General features: G+C 39.6%; 1 protein-coding gene across 1 annotated transcript in view; it reads left to right on the forward strand.

The window, feature by feature from the left end:
* maml3 (mastermind-like transcriptional coactivator 3) overlaps positions 1-14,748 on the forward strand; it is a 111,342-nt gene that overhangs the window by 53,023 nt on the left and 43,571 nt on the right. Inside the window, exon 2 of the mRNA XM_058775862.1 lies at positions 7,048-8,619. Coding sequence (XP_058631845.1) covers positions 7,048-8,619 — 1,572 coding nt within the window. The remainder of the gene's footprint in view (positions 1-7,047; positions 8,620-14,748) is intronic.

Raw genomic sequence — 14,748 nt, forward strand, 5'->3', positions numbered from 1 at the left:
ATTTTTTTTTTTTTTTTTTTAATTTTCAGCATCATTACTCCAGTCTTAAGTGTCACATGGTCCTTCAGAAATCATTATAATATACTGATTTGCTGCTCAATAAACATTTCTTTTATTATCATTTTTGAAAACCAGTTGTGCTGCTTTATATTTTTGTGGAAACAGTGATACATACATCATTCTTTGAATGGAAAGAAATCTCAAAAGAACTGCATTTAGTTGAAATAATTTATGTAACAATTCAGAAATATTTACTTGCTGAATAAAAGTATTAATTTGTTTAAAAATGTTGGGTATTTAGTTGAGCATGCTTATTTCCCCTATTTTTCCATTTATCCCAGATTATTTTATGCTTAAAACACACAATGTCTTTAAAATCTTTAAAAACACAAATTTAGGGTCTTGCCACTTTTTTCTTTATTCGCTCTATTTTGTATTGTATTAAATAATACAATAAATACCACCTCTTCGTTTTGTCCTAAACTTCTGCAACGAGCAACAGGACATTGGGCCTCATTCATGAAATATTCCTAAATATAAGAGTAAATTTTGAGTAATTTGTCCGTAAAACGGACCTTCCCGAAAACGCTCCTCCGGATTCACAAACACTTCGTAAACGTCCGATTTGATAGTTAAACATGCGTATGTTAATGAATTCCAATCATTCGTAAATGGTGTGCTCGTGCACGCTTGTACACAATTAGCATAATCCCCACCTATGAATTACAGCTATGCAAATTGTGTGTCCAGGAACGCAGTGGAATATTCTGGTCTACTTTCTCAAGTTTGGCTCCGATATACTGCATAAATGCAAAAAAAAAAAAAAGACTAATAGGCCATAATGGCTAACAATAAATATTCAATCACGTGTGTTCACCAAAGCGTTTTTAGCCATCTGAAAAATGTCAGGCCCTCTTCTTAAAATGGCCAGCTGGCGGCGCTTGAACACTTTGGTGGCACAATGTTTTTTTGCTTTGGTTGCTATGATTAGGAATATCCATGGCAGTAACTTAGTATCTTATTTTGAAGATACTATTGAATATAAAAATGCAGTAACCAGTAATATTAACTTCTTTATTGTTGTTGTACAAGTAGGATGATTGGTTGGTGTGGTATTTGTTCTGCCCCCCTCCATTGATTGGACGGCTGGGTAAAACGTGACCGTGACAAGCGCTGCGTTCTACACATAGACTGTAAAATAAAAACATTTAAAATGGACGTGGTGTCCGTGACGTCACCCGTAGGTTTCTGAAGAACATTTTTGAAGCTCAAAGTGTGCGGAGACGGCCGTCGCCATCTTGACTGCACGTCACTCCCGGGTAATCGAAAATGGGGAAAAAGGCGGGATGTGGGTGGAGCTGGTTGCTGAAACAATGCCCGCCAAGCTCGACAGTGGTGACAGCAGCGGCAATCCGCCTGTCACTCAAGTGGCCACGCCCTTAATTATGCAGAACTTTAAGGCTTGATATAATTTAAACGGATGAGTTATAAAAAGGTTCACCCCCCTCACAGTTGTCACGAAGGGCAAAATTAGCAATATAGACCAAAATCATTTTTTGAACCAGGCTGTAAACATGTTTTTTTCTGCTGTAAATTTGGGCATTTTAACATGGGGAGTCTATGGGATTGACTCCCTTTTGCAGCCAGCCTCCAGCGGCCAGTCGATGAATTGCAGTTTAAGTCACTTCCGTGTTGGTTTCAAGAGAGAGAGCGGGAGGTTGCGTCTTGGTTCTACCCAAAGCTAAACTGGAGCTAAACAGTTTATCAACTCTCAGCTACAAAAAAAATTAAAAGAAATAAAAGAACAGAGCCAACGAACGTGTAAAATAATATAATTCAGTGTCATGAGTTTGCCAAAAAGAACACAGAACGTTTTACACACCATTTACACCTGGTAAGGAGCAGGTGTAAATTTCTTTCGTACCAACTAACATTTTGAAAAAAGACCATTTTCATGAATTCGAAAGTTTACGTCACACCTAGTAGCTCCGCCCACTGTAAAATCTTATTGGTCCAGAATTATTTTCTTCATACTGTACATTTAAACGTCAAACAACATCTGATTGGTTGTAATCATGCCACGTTGCACAGCAATTTTTGTAGTCTTTTTGGACAGACAAATGTCATGTCACTGGAAACCTGTTTGGACACAATATAACCATAGTTTGTACCTGGCTGTGATGTAGAGACAATTTAGCATTTTCTTACCTAGAAATGCAACATATATTTGCACGTTTGCTAGGTGCACCCTGTAACGCCTCATGGTGAAACAATCAAGGTTGTGTTTTCTGATATTTTGTACAATACGGTTAAGAGACAAAGTCAGTAATACAGGGTAAGTATTGCATACATTGACAAAGAAGAGTGCACAGAGATTGAGACATAAAGAAGAAGAGAATTCAATAGATGAGGAAAAAAGCATAGGATAGGTATAGAAGGGGAGAGAGAGGAAAGAAAACATTAGGGAGGGAGACCACTAGAGAGAAAGAGCGAGAGAGATTATTGGCAGAAGTGTCCAGTGCACTCAGCCCAGGAGCTGGGGGGAGGGGCTTCGGGATCAGGAGGTTGCTATAACAACTGCACCTTGGTGGTTCTCTCCCCCCATGCTCTCTCTCTCTCTCTCTCTCTCCAGTCACATGAAAGCATTACCGTCTGTCTGAAGAGCTCTTCTGTCTTTCCCTCCCTCCCTCTTGTATTTCTCTCCCTCCCTTTATCCGTGTGCTCTCCCACATGGTGACTGTGAAGAGAGCAGGAGAGGGAGTGTGTTTGTGTGAGCTACTGAACACTTTAATAGGCAGTGAAATGGAGAAAAACAAACATCAGCCTCCCCCCGCTACACACACACACACACACACGCACGTATGCACAGACTTTCTCTCTCTTCCTGTCTCTACCTCTGTCGCGTGTTTTCTTAACCCTGCCATGCTAGTTAAGGCTTGGGGGAGGTTTTCTCGCCGTTCTTATCCTATTACGGCGGTTTTGAGCCAAATGCTGCTAGCTAGATGGGTCTCTGTCTGCGGCTTATGGTGTCGCTAGTTACGCCATCCGTACCGTACCACTCGACCCCGGACGTCAGTGAAGATGTCTGCTGGAGGGGCTTGGTGCTAAACATACCTAATTACGCCTCACTTAGCATGCAGAGTCTTTGCAGGAAGATGATCATTATTGATATCAATCATGTGCCACTCTGAGAGGATTCATCACACACGGACCGATAGGGTGCAGGAGTGGAGTGAGAAAATGCTTAGCGACGTCATCCACAAATTTATAAGGCATTGAGAGGACATGTTCTCACAGCAGAATATGTTTGCCAGTACTATTTTTACTGGATAATAATAATAATAGTAGTAGTAACAGTAATTTTATTATAAATATTTTAAAAACATATTTTATTTAAATGGGTGCTTGACACAGTACAATTTATGTTATTTTTTTCAGATAAAATAATTATAAAAATATCACCTATAGTAAATAATGGTATATATTAATTGAAATTATTAATATTTAATTGTAATGGTAATCATGACAATTTTGTTTTCTTTTATTTTGTTCTTTTCCTTTATTTATTTTTTATTTGATTTAGTTTCATTTTTTATTTTGTTACATTTAATTTAATTTTGTTTTTGTTTTATTTTATTTTTTTATTTTATTTTATATCACTTTAGTTTTATTTGATTTGATTTTGTTTTATTTAATTTTACTTTTTTTTGTTGTTTCATTTTTTATTTTGTTTTATTTAGTTAAATTTAAATTAATTTAGTTTTGTTTTATTTGTTTTATTTTGTTTAATATAATTTCATTTTGTTTAGCTTTTTCATTTTATTTTAAATTTTGTTTTGTTTTCTTTCTTTTTTTTTTTTTCTTTTTTTTCCCATTTCATACTGATCTGCCACTGCTGGCACTTAAAATAAGTGCATGGCACTCCAAGCTATTGTTACATGCTTTGACAGTTACAGAAGGTGATTGACTTTGTTTACCTGTTCATAAACACAGTATGTACAGCACAATTTTGATAATATTTTTGTCAGTCCCCTACACTGACTGTATGAATGCAGCCGGTTTTATGTGCACCACATTGTTCTCGATTTCTGCCTTGATTTCTCTCTCCCTCTCTCTCTCTCTCCCCATCAGTCACTCTCTCCATGTGAGTGACAGTCATCCTAATCGTCTTTATGGCATGATAAACGGCACGAATATTGACAGCCGTCGTGACAACGGTTGCCTTGACAACCCCCTTAGCTTTTGCACACGACAGAGGTGTAACAATGAAAGATGCAACCCCACACAGACCTACAGTCAACGCGAACGCGAGGGTCATATTTGAGCTTGCTACAGTAAAGCTTACAGTACATGCCGTGTCTGTTAAGCATAGCCAGACGGTGTAAAAGTCTTATAGAGGCAGACTGCAGCAGAACGTGTTTTGTATGTGTGTGCGTGCCTCATTTTATCCTGCTTATCTCCTTCTTTTGCATAAAGCTAGCCAGTAAACATCAGCCTTTCTTGTTTCCCATCATGATCTCGCTGTTCTTCTGGTCATGTAGGGAGAGACAGACTGAGAGAAAGAGATAGAAGGAGGGAGGGGGACTAGACGAATTGCCTCAGAGGAGGCTCGGAGAGAAGATCCATGAATCTTGTTGTTTCAGAATCTCATTTCGCATGTTTCAGTGGAGTGTGTGTGAGATTTCTAACATGCGCGCACACACACGCACACACTGAAGTCCACTGGGATAAGTGAAGAAGGTGGGTTGTGTATGGGGAGAATTTGTCGCTAATGTTCTTGCGGTTCATCTACATCTCTGGGTTTACGCACACATTTCACTTTTGTAATTAACACACCGTTAAATGTTCACTGTGAGAGTCATTAGCACAAACAGAAAGATGAGGAGAGATGATGGGAAATGCTTTTCACCTTCTTTTCTATTCTCACCTCTCAGGAGGCATCTATCACTCTTTTCCCATCAATATTTGCCGTTGTTCATTCCCCACCGCACTGCCCTGCAATAGCGAGAGGGAAGGGACCGTCTGCAAAGTGACACAACTGAATGTTAAGAGAATCATTTGTGGATTAACTGGAGGAATGCTTAAACTCACATTACAACTGATTGCACTTTTCCCCCCTCCTTATTTGTGGTTGATTGTGCCAATATTTAATGCTATTTAAGGCAGTAATGACATTTTTAAGGTTTGTCTCGTCCCTAACCTCTGTTGGGATGTACATGTGTGTTACTGTCTAGCATGCTTGTGTTGAGCGGCTTAGACACAGCTTAATGGCTGAGACAAATTAAGCAGAAGAGCATTGTGGGATAAAAGTGTGCCCATGTGTGAACAATGAAATTCTGTTTATTTTGCATCCGATTCCCTCCCCTCTATTCTCTCTCTCTTTTCTCTCTCTATGTAATTGTGAAGTGATAACTGACGCTCATCACCTTTTCCCTCCTATCAGTTATTTTCTGTGCAGTGAGAATTCATATGTTTGTCTTTGTGTGCATTGCCAGTAAAACAGGCATGTGCAAAACTGCATATTTTCAAAATGGACAAGTCAGTCGGTTGAATGAGTAGTTCAGTAGTTAGTCTTAAGGTAGCCTTGCAAAATTAGGTTGGTTAAGAGTTCGCGAGAACCTGATCTGACAGTCAGATAGAAAGTGTCCTTGTTGATCAAATTTTTAAAAATGGAACCGTTTAATTCTCATAGAACCAAGCTGCTGGATGAGCACACTAATGGCGCTTTTCCACTGCATGGTACGGCACGGTACGGTTCAGTACGGTTCACTACGGTTCACTATTGAGGGGTTTTCCACTGTACTTTTTTTTTAGTACCACCTCGGCCGAGGTTCCAAACGAGCCGTACCGTTACCAAAACATGACGTGTAAACTCTGCTGATCACTGATTGGCCGGAGAGAATCGTCACTGCCTGTGTCACTGAATTTGCGGCACGAGACACAACATACCTGCTAGATTTAAATCAGCACAGCCAGCGACGGATCGAACACAACTGTTTTGAATGAGCGCACCTTTCTTTTAACAACCAAAAAATGGCTGTTTCGTCTGTGAAGGAAGTACAGTCTGTCCTCTCGGTGATAGCCGAGGAGCGGATCCAGCGAGAGGTTGATGGGGCGACGTGGAATTAAAGTTTTTCAGGAGTCACGGCAGTAGAGGCGGCGCAACTATAAGGACATGTGAATAATCCCGCCCTAAAGCAGTACTAAACTGCAGTGGAAATGCAAACCGAGCCGAACTGAGCCGAGTCATACCACGTAGTGGAAAAGCGCCATAAGACTACCTTTGAGTAGTCAATCTAATTCATCCACTTTATAACAGCTTTGCTAAAAAATATAAAAGTTACGGACTGTTTGACATCACTGATTGGTTCTAACCCCATTGACAATTCTGACAACTTCTTACTGTAAATTGATTTGACTGAGTTTGAGCCGCATATAGCTATTAAGTCTTTACATAGTGGCCAATAGAAGGGCCTTCTTGTCTTCTTTTTTAAATTAGCCTATTATTGCCTCATGAGGCCTCTGTTTAAACCCAAACTCCTGCACAGATTATGGAAAACCAAAACTGGAATTAAGTGTGGGCAGTTTGTGTTGATCAAAATACCTGCCTTCATTTGACATCAAGACAACACTTCAGTGAAAGATCTTCTGTACTATCAGATAAACAAAAAGAGCAAGGCACTTTGAGTAAATATCAAGTGAATGTTTACTTTTTAAACACATGTACACCTAACCATAATGACGATCATTGGCATAAAACTTTTTCTATTGTGAAGTGTTTTGATAGCGAGAATATATTACCTATGTAAATTTTGGCATTCTGGACTAGAAACCACTCTGACGTGCTTCTGCTCTGAAATGTAAATAATTGTTTGAATAGTACCATGCCTTGACTATTTATACACTGCAAAACTGCTTCACTAGGTAGCATTACAAGATATTGTGAATGTACGACAACGATATTCTGAAAATGTGTTGTTCTTTATGTTTTCATATTGACCTGAAGAGACCTTCTAACCATTGTTCTCTCTTTAATTTCTCTCTCAGCTCCAGGAGACAGTGAAGAGGAAATTGGACAGTGCCCGGTCTCCTTTAAATGGTGACCAAAATGGCCTCAGTGATGGGAGTTATTCTCCCACGACAAAGAGACTCCGTAAGGAAGGATGCACTGGAATGGACTCTCTTGGTAGCCTCCCGCCCATTTCCCCACTTCATCCAATGGACATTAAACCCACCTTGCCCTCGGGCAACAACAGTGCCTCCTCAAACAACGGAACCGGCAACTGCAATGCTGGTACAAACCATATTACTGGACGACCTGAGGATTTAGGCAAAAATGGTGGAATGCCTGATATTAAACTGAATGGTTCATTGGAGTTGGAAGATGGCTTTAGCCTACTAAAGGAAATGAAACAAGAGCCTTTGGACGACGGTGGTGGAATCGAGTCCTCGGATACTTCGCTTTCAAATCAGAACAAGTTATTCTCTGACATCAATCTGAATGACCAGGAATGGCAGGAACTGATTGATGAGTTGGCCAACACAGTGCCTGAGGACGACATGCATGACCTCTTCAACGAGGACTTTGAGGAGAAAAAGGAAGTGAGCGACTTCACACGGGCCACAACGGAACAAACGCAGCTTGCACAAGACCCAGCACCTAACTCTGTAGCTACGGCACCCAACAGTACACCGCAACCGCAGAGTGGACAGATGCCCATGGGGTCACCTCAGGTGCGACCTTCTTCCTCTGGTCCCCCGTTTGCAACTGCTGCCAATGGGACACCACCCCAGCAACCCTTGCAGCAGTCACCAGCAGTTGGAATGCCATCAGGATCGCCCGCTAACTGCGTGGCACGTTCTCCGCAAACGCCCACCCAAGCGCAGACCCAGGCCTCAAGGTCTGGGAATGGATTTATGATGAATGCAGGTCCTGGCGTTGGCCCTGTGACATCAACTCCAGTAACAGGAGGTGGTCCTGGATCAGGGGGGACAGGTGGAGGTGTACCAGTCCCGCCCACATCTGAACTTTCACCGGCCGAGCAGCTGAAGCAAATGGCTGCTCAGCAGCAGCAGCGTGCCAAACTTATCCAACAAAAACACCAACAGCAGTCCCAGGCAGCAAACTGGTCGCCTGCAGGAGCACCAACAAGCCCGTACAGTGGACCCTTTAACCCAGACAAACCAAATAGCCCCATGATGTATACGCAGGCTTTCAACGCTAGCAACACAATGGGGCCAAAAACACCAAGCATGAACAACTACCTCCCACAGAACCACATGAACATGCTCAACCAGCAACAGCAGCAGCAGCAACCTAATAACTTGGCTGCCCAAAACAACCTCACTAAGCAGCTCTCTTATAGCAACACCAAGCCGCTGACTCATTTCAGTGGAGTAGACCACATGAGTCAGCGGATGACGCCGCCCATGGCCAATCAAGCCAAAAACCCGATGATGCCCTACATGCAGGGCACCGGGGGTGGGCCACCACAAGCTCCAGGTCCAATGCCCAACCAGTCATCCCATTTAAGTGAAGAACAGAAGAGGATGATTATGATAAAGCAAAAAGCGCTGAGTCAAGGCATGCCATATGGCTCTATGCAGCAGCATGTACAGGTAAGATCCTTGATTTTTATTCATGCTATGTTATGGAGAGCTAAATATCTATATTTGAATGGAATATTTCATGCACCAGGGCAGCGGTTATAAATTGGATGTGTTTAAGCTAATCTTTGAGATTTTCATGGTCGGATGGTTATTGTTACAGTTGAGCTGTCCGCTTTAAGAGTTACGTCAGCAATTCTTGGCGAACTATATCTATGTTAGTCTGTGCTTGGGACAAACACAGTGGTTTCACATTTTGTTGTTGAGGCATTTGCCAACTTTTATTTTAAATTTGTTGTGATCTGATTAGTTGGGTTTTTGGATGAGAAGCCAGGGGAATGTATGTAAGTGACAACTTTCTTAAAGCTTTAGCCATTTCCAGAAATAAAATATATCAAGCCTTTTTAATTTGGTTTCACCCAAAATGTCCATTAGTCTCCTCACAGTCCGTTCATTGACTGTCAGGTGCATATAGCACACCAGTCTTAATGCACTATTTATTTATATTTTATGTGTGTTTTCTATATAGTCATTCATGAAGACTGCTGGACCATTATTATGCCTTTTTTTAAATCGTTCTTTTATTGTGGTGTAATATACTTCTGATAAACCCGCCTCAAAACATCAGACCTGTGATTGGTTGCTTTAACATGCCAGTTAGATGGCTCTTCTTTTTTAAGTGGATGTTATAAGATGCTAAATTTGTGAAATTTTAGACAAAATTTTGGCTATGCAAGACTAAAAGATAACTCTTAATCATTCGGATAAAGCTTCAGCATCCGGCGGTTTGCCTAGAGACACGCTAAGAGTCGAACCGATAAGTCCTCACCCATAACTCTGGATTTTATGTCTGTGTTGTGCAGTGGGACAGTAATGGTTCCTGTTGCCCTGAGCAACAGCTAGCTCTTGGAATAGGAAATCGACACACTGTAATATATTTATGCCTATGCGCCAACCTCCGATGTCCCCGTGGCCACCGAAATCGCTTTCCCTCATCCTTTCCTTGGAATAAAGAGCAAATGGCAACACTAAAAGAAGAGAGAAGCTCTTCATTTCAGTGTCAGGAACTGATAGGATTTTGAAATTACTAATTACAGTTCACTTAAATGTCACTGCCATTTGCTCATTGGTCGTAACAACAGTCCACAGCTAATGAGAAGTGTGGAATTTGTTACTATCGGTTGCATGATTGTCTAACACAGCTCCTTAGTTAGACTACGGTTGACATGAAAAAGTCAGCCAAGAGTGCTAGAATGCCTTTTGTAATTGGAGAGGTGCTGGTCTCAGTTACTGAAGAGGTTTTGAGCCTGCTAGCTTCTGAACTGTAAATTATTCTCATTAATGGTGACATCCTCAGCCCCTCCCAAGCTCCCTCTCTCTCCTCCTTTCATTTTATCCATCTGTTCATTGGGTCCTGTAGCTCTTGCTCTGAGATTAGATATTCCTCCACCCCTTTTCCTCGCTTTTTTTCTTCTTCTGCATCTTCCATGTCCCCCCTCCCTTCCCTCTTTCCCTCGTTCTCTCTCCTCAGAAGCAATAAAGGGGTAGATTTATGATGGTTGGTTCTTTTGCAGCCTGAGGAAAATGCAGCAGAAGAGCGAAACAAGGTAGAGAGAAAGGAAAAGAGAGAGAATGAGAGAAAAAGCAGAATTAAGGTAGACCATAAGTAAAAGATGGTATGAATTATGGAAAAGGTGTAAAACATATCATAGACTAAATGGGTGAAAGATACTATGAAAGAGAATAGCGTATGAAAAAGAGAAATTTTTGCTCTTTTGTAATTTCCCTCCTTCTAAATACAATATTGATGTTATTTTTCTCAGTTTAATTGGTATGGTATTATATGGTACACTTACTCTATGTACATGTCCGCACAAAAATTCTGCTTTCATTGCTTTGAATGTAGTAGATATAATCCTGACAAACATTTGCTAATTCTTCACATCGTATTTTCTCAGCCACCTAAGACCAGCCAGACTGGTGTCTTCATCGCTAATGCTAATTTTTGTTTTGCCCGAGGTCTACATATCAGAATTACTTCTTTGCTTCCTTTTAATGCAGCATCATCTCCCGTTCTTGTAGTTATTACTGGTAAATGTTGTTACACACAAATTAGAACGATAATCGACCTACAGTGAAGTGCTAGCAAAATATTTAAGATTTGAGCAAACCAAAAGATGCTAGCTTAGCTCAGGCGCTACATTCAGACAATTTACGTGCAATGCTCTTGCTTCTCATAATATGACATTTACACATTTCTTATGTCCCTTTTGTCCATAGAGAACATGTGAAGTGTTATATGTGTGCAGATCTCAGCTGTAGAAGATCAATAACAAATCCCACCACATTAAAATTAGTTGCTCCATTGTATGAAATGAAACCAAATGGTGGCTTTTGGCTTCACACAAAAGGTGTGGGTCTATAAGACTAAGAACAAACTGAAAATCTGGTATTTTAAATACAGTTTTTAAAATTTCACTCAGATTTATTGCTGATAAGATAATGTTTAATTAAAAAACAAAACAAAAAAATAGAAGGGTTTTATTCCACTAGTATTCTCAGACTTTTTAATCACACTGTATTTGATTTACAAAAATAAATAGAAAACAGGGAGGGTGTATTAGTTTTAATAGGCTATATTGTCAAATTATGGGCTTCTTGCTGTCAGAACTCCACTATTATTGTTGTCTTGGTACTCTGTGTGCACCGAATCTCATTTGGAGTTGAGGAATGGCGAGTTTTCATAGGATAATGCATTTTGAATTTAGCATCTTATTGGATCTTTCATCTAGACAATAGACAGGCCATAAGGTTATTGATTAAAGAGCGTTGGATGCTTTTGGTGGACAGTCTTGGGTTGGGGGTGGAATTGCAATTAACAATATTTATGGTTGCTTATAAAGGTAAAGACATTCAGTAAAAGCTTTCTCACAATGGCTTCCTTGAACACACATTTATAGAGATCAGAACACATAGTTAGTTTGGTTTTCTGTTTCTCCTTTTCTTTTTTCATACACAGGTGGCTAAATGGACGAGTTTGCATAATCTTATTAGTGTGCGATTATGAAACTTTAGCACGGTCCTTAAAAGCTTGTTAGTCAGGCTTTGATTGTCACTCCATGCCATTTTGCATATTGCTGTGACGGCTGTAATTTATTTGTGGGTGATCAAAAGGAAAGAAGGGGAAACAATATGGTGGGCTTTGTTTGTTTGTGTGTGAGTGTGTACTAGGGCTAATATCAATGTAAAGCTTGTGTGTGAACTAATAGATGCTTAGCGGCTTCGAATATTAACAGTAGGGTTGCCTAATGGGCAATCAGCCTCTCAGGTAGTCTGGTGTGACAAGAGTGATTTAAAAAAAAATTTTTTTTTATATATATTTCCAAAGAAACTATAAATGGTACTTAGCAGAGCAAAACTTTCTGTCAAAACTTGCTGTCTTGGATAGTTGCTAGATGTTTGCTTACTATGTTTCCAGGGCATTACTAAGCAATTTATGCAGTGTTCTGAGAGGTTTTTTCAAAGCACATTGTTAGAGTGTTGTGGGAGATTGCTAGGGCAATGTTTAGGGTTGTTAGGGTGTTAGGAATGGTTACCAGGGTGTTACTATGAGAAATCTAAGTCTTCTGAGTAGTTTTAGCGCATTTCTTGGGTGTTATGGGTGGTTGCCAAGACATTGCAACCACCTAGCGAGGGCGTTACTTTCCGTGTTCTAAGTGGTTTTAGGATGTTGCTAGGTGGTTGGGTGTTGTATGTAGTTGCTGGGGTGTTACAATGTCGATTCTAAAGGTGCCATCAAATCTACTATTTTTGCAGAATTTTCATGGACAAAATCTATTAATTGGATAAAAATGTGAAGGCATAAAGTTGATAACAAAAAAAATAAAAATAATAAAATGTGAAGGCGAATGATTTCCCAACACACATTTTGGAACAGGTTAAACTTAAAGATAATTCGCTGTGTTATCCAGCAGAAAGCTGCTTGGTTTGAAAATGGCATCTGTGTGAGTAGTGCTTCATTCTTCACTACATTATTGACAGTAGGCAATGGACCTTTTTTGTCTGTGAAATTTTGTTGATGTTACCACTACTTAATGTGTTTTAAGTGGTTTTAACACATTGGGAGGGCTAGGTGGTTGCTAAATGTTTGCTTACTAAGTGGCTGCTAGCATAGCTATCCTATGTATACGTAGATGCCGCTCCTGACACGTCGAAGCCTCTGCCATCTTGGAACGGTCAATGTGTCGTCACTCACAGTAAAAAGTTAATGCATTCTCCAAGATGCCACAACACTGCACAGCATCTTATTGTAAAAACTGCCGAGATTTAAATTCCTGAAGACATAGCGACATATTTTTTAATGTTGTGTTAACTAACACCCTCGTCTTGTTGTAGTGTGTTAATTTAGCAAAATCATCTGCTGAAGTCTATTGCAGTACTACGGCTGTAGACGCACAGTCTACTTGCTCTCAAGTGTTCACGGACTGGTCTCTCCGTTCCAATATAGCAGACGGCTTACGAATAGCAGCCCACAGAAACAGCCGCTAATGAGGCATCTAGTGTTGTCACGGTACCAAAATTTCAGTATTCGGTACCGATACCAGCCAAAATCCACGGTTCTTGGTACCAATTTCAGTACCACATGCTAATTAAAAAAAACACACTATTTTTAATAATAAAGTCAAACAAAAATAAAAATGTACAAAAATCAATGCCATTCTTTATACTTTATTTAAATTGTGTTTAAATAAAAGTAATAAAAGTATGAAAAACAGTAAACAAGTTTCACCCAAATTTAATTTGTCTTTTAATTAATTAAATTTAAACACATTGTATTGTTTTGGTAAATAAAGGGGGGAAAAAAAACGGTAAAATGCTCGCGAGGGGACTCTCAGAGCAGTTCTGTAGATGTTGTTTATGTATTTATGTCCTCATTGAGACGGCAGATGATGAATCACCGCGAGCGTCAGGCGCGCTTCAGTGTGTGTGTAGTTAAAAAAGAAAACGCTGCCTCTGCCATTCATTCATTCACACAGAGACTCGCAGAACATGCGGGATTCATATTTGAATCGACTTTTGCGGCTTAATATTTACAGATACTAGTCCACGTCACGATTTGATTTAAGTGTAATGACCTACTTTTGATTAATTCATCCAAACTTTGACAAATTCCGTGGCATTCCGTGTTAAACTGTAAATTCCGTTTTTATAACTGGATTCCGAGATTCTGTCCGTGTTTTCTGCATCGCGGGAAATCATAGGGCCGTACGCGTCAAGAACCGGGTTGACCGGGTACTCGGTACTTAAAAAAAACCTGGTACCGTGACGTTTTCACTTTTTTAGTACCGACTTGGTACCGAAGTACCGGGTCTTTTGACAACACTAGAGGCATCTATGTATATTTATCTCTGTGGTTGCTGGAGTGTTGTAGGTAGTTGCTAGGACATTACTGTGCAGTTTCTAAGGTGTCCAAAGCAGTTTTTAGCACATTGCTGTAGATGTTGGTGGTTTGATAGGTAGGGCCCATAGGTGGTTGTCAGGGCGTTACTATGCATTCTAGAAGTATTTACATTTACATTTATGCATTTAGCAGACGCTTTTATCCAAAGCGACTTACATTGCATTCAAGTTACAGTTTTTACATTTATCAGCTTTTGCTTTCCCTGGGAATTGAACCCATGATCTTGGCGTTGCTAGCGCCATGCTCTACTATTTGAGCTACAGGAAAGCTACTATTCTAAGGTTTTATTTGTAGCACATTGCTAGGGTAAGTGTAGGACCCTATGAAATTCCTTTTTTTTTTTTTTTCTCAAATTCAAATTCTGTTTTCCATTATTTTTCTGAATTCCATTTAATGGTTTCATTAAATATTAATAATCAAAAGCATATCTAATTAATTTATTTTATTTAAAAACATTATTTATTATTATTTTCTTTCATTCTTTTTTCCAGAAATACTGCGTTGTGTATTTACATTTTTCTGCTAAATAAATTCTGGTAAATAATTTTTATGGTAAATATTTATGGTAAATATAATTTTAGTAGTACTATCATTAAATTAAGTAATATTTCTGTCACGGTTTCTTCAAGTTAAACTGAACTTTTATTTTAACTGGTTGCTTTGAAGACCTTTAGGTTTCT

The sequence above is a fragment of the Onychostoma macrolepis genome, chromosome 01 (genome assembly GCF_012432095.1).
Source record: "Onychostoma macrolepis isolate SWU-2019 chromosome 01, ASM1243209v1, whole genome shotgun sequence".
Taxonomy (NCBI): Eukaryota; Metazoa; Chordata; class Actinopteri; order Cypriniformes; family Cyprinidae; genus Onychostoma; species Onychostoma macrolepis.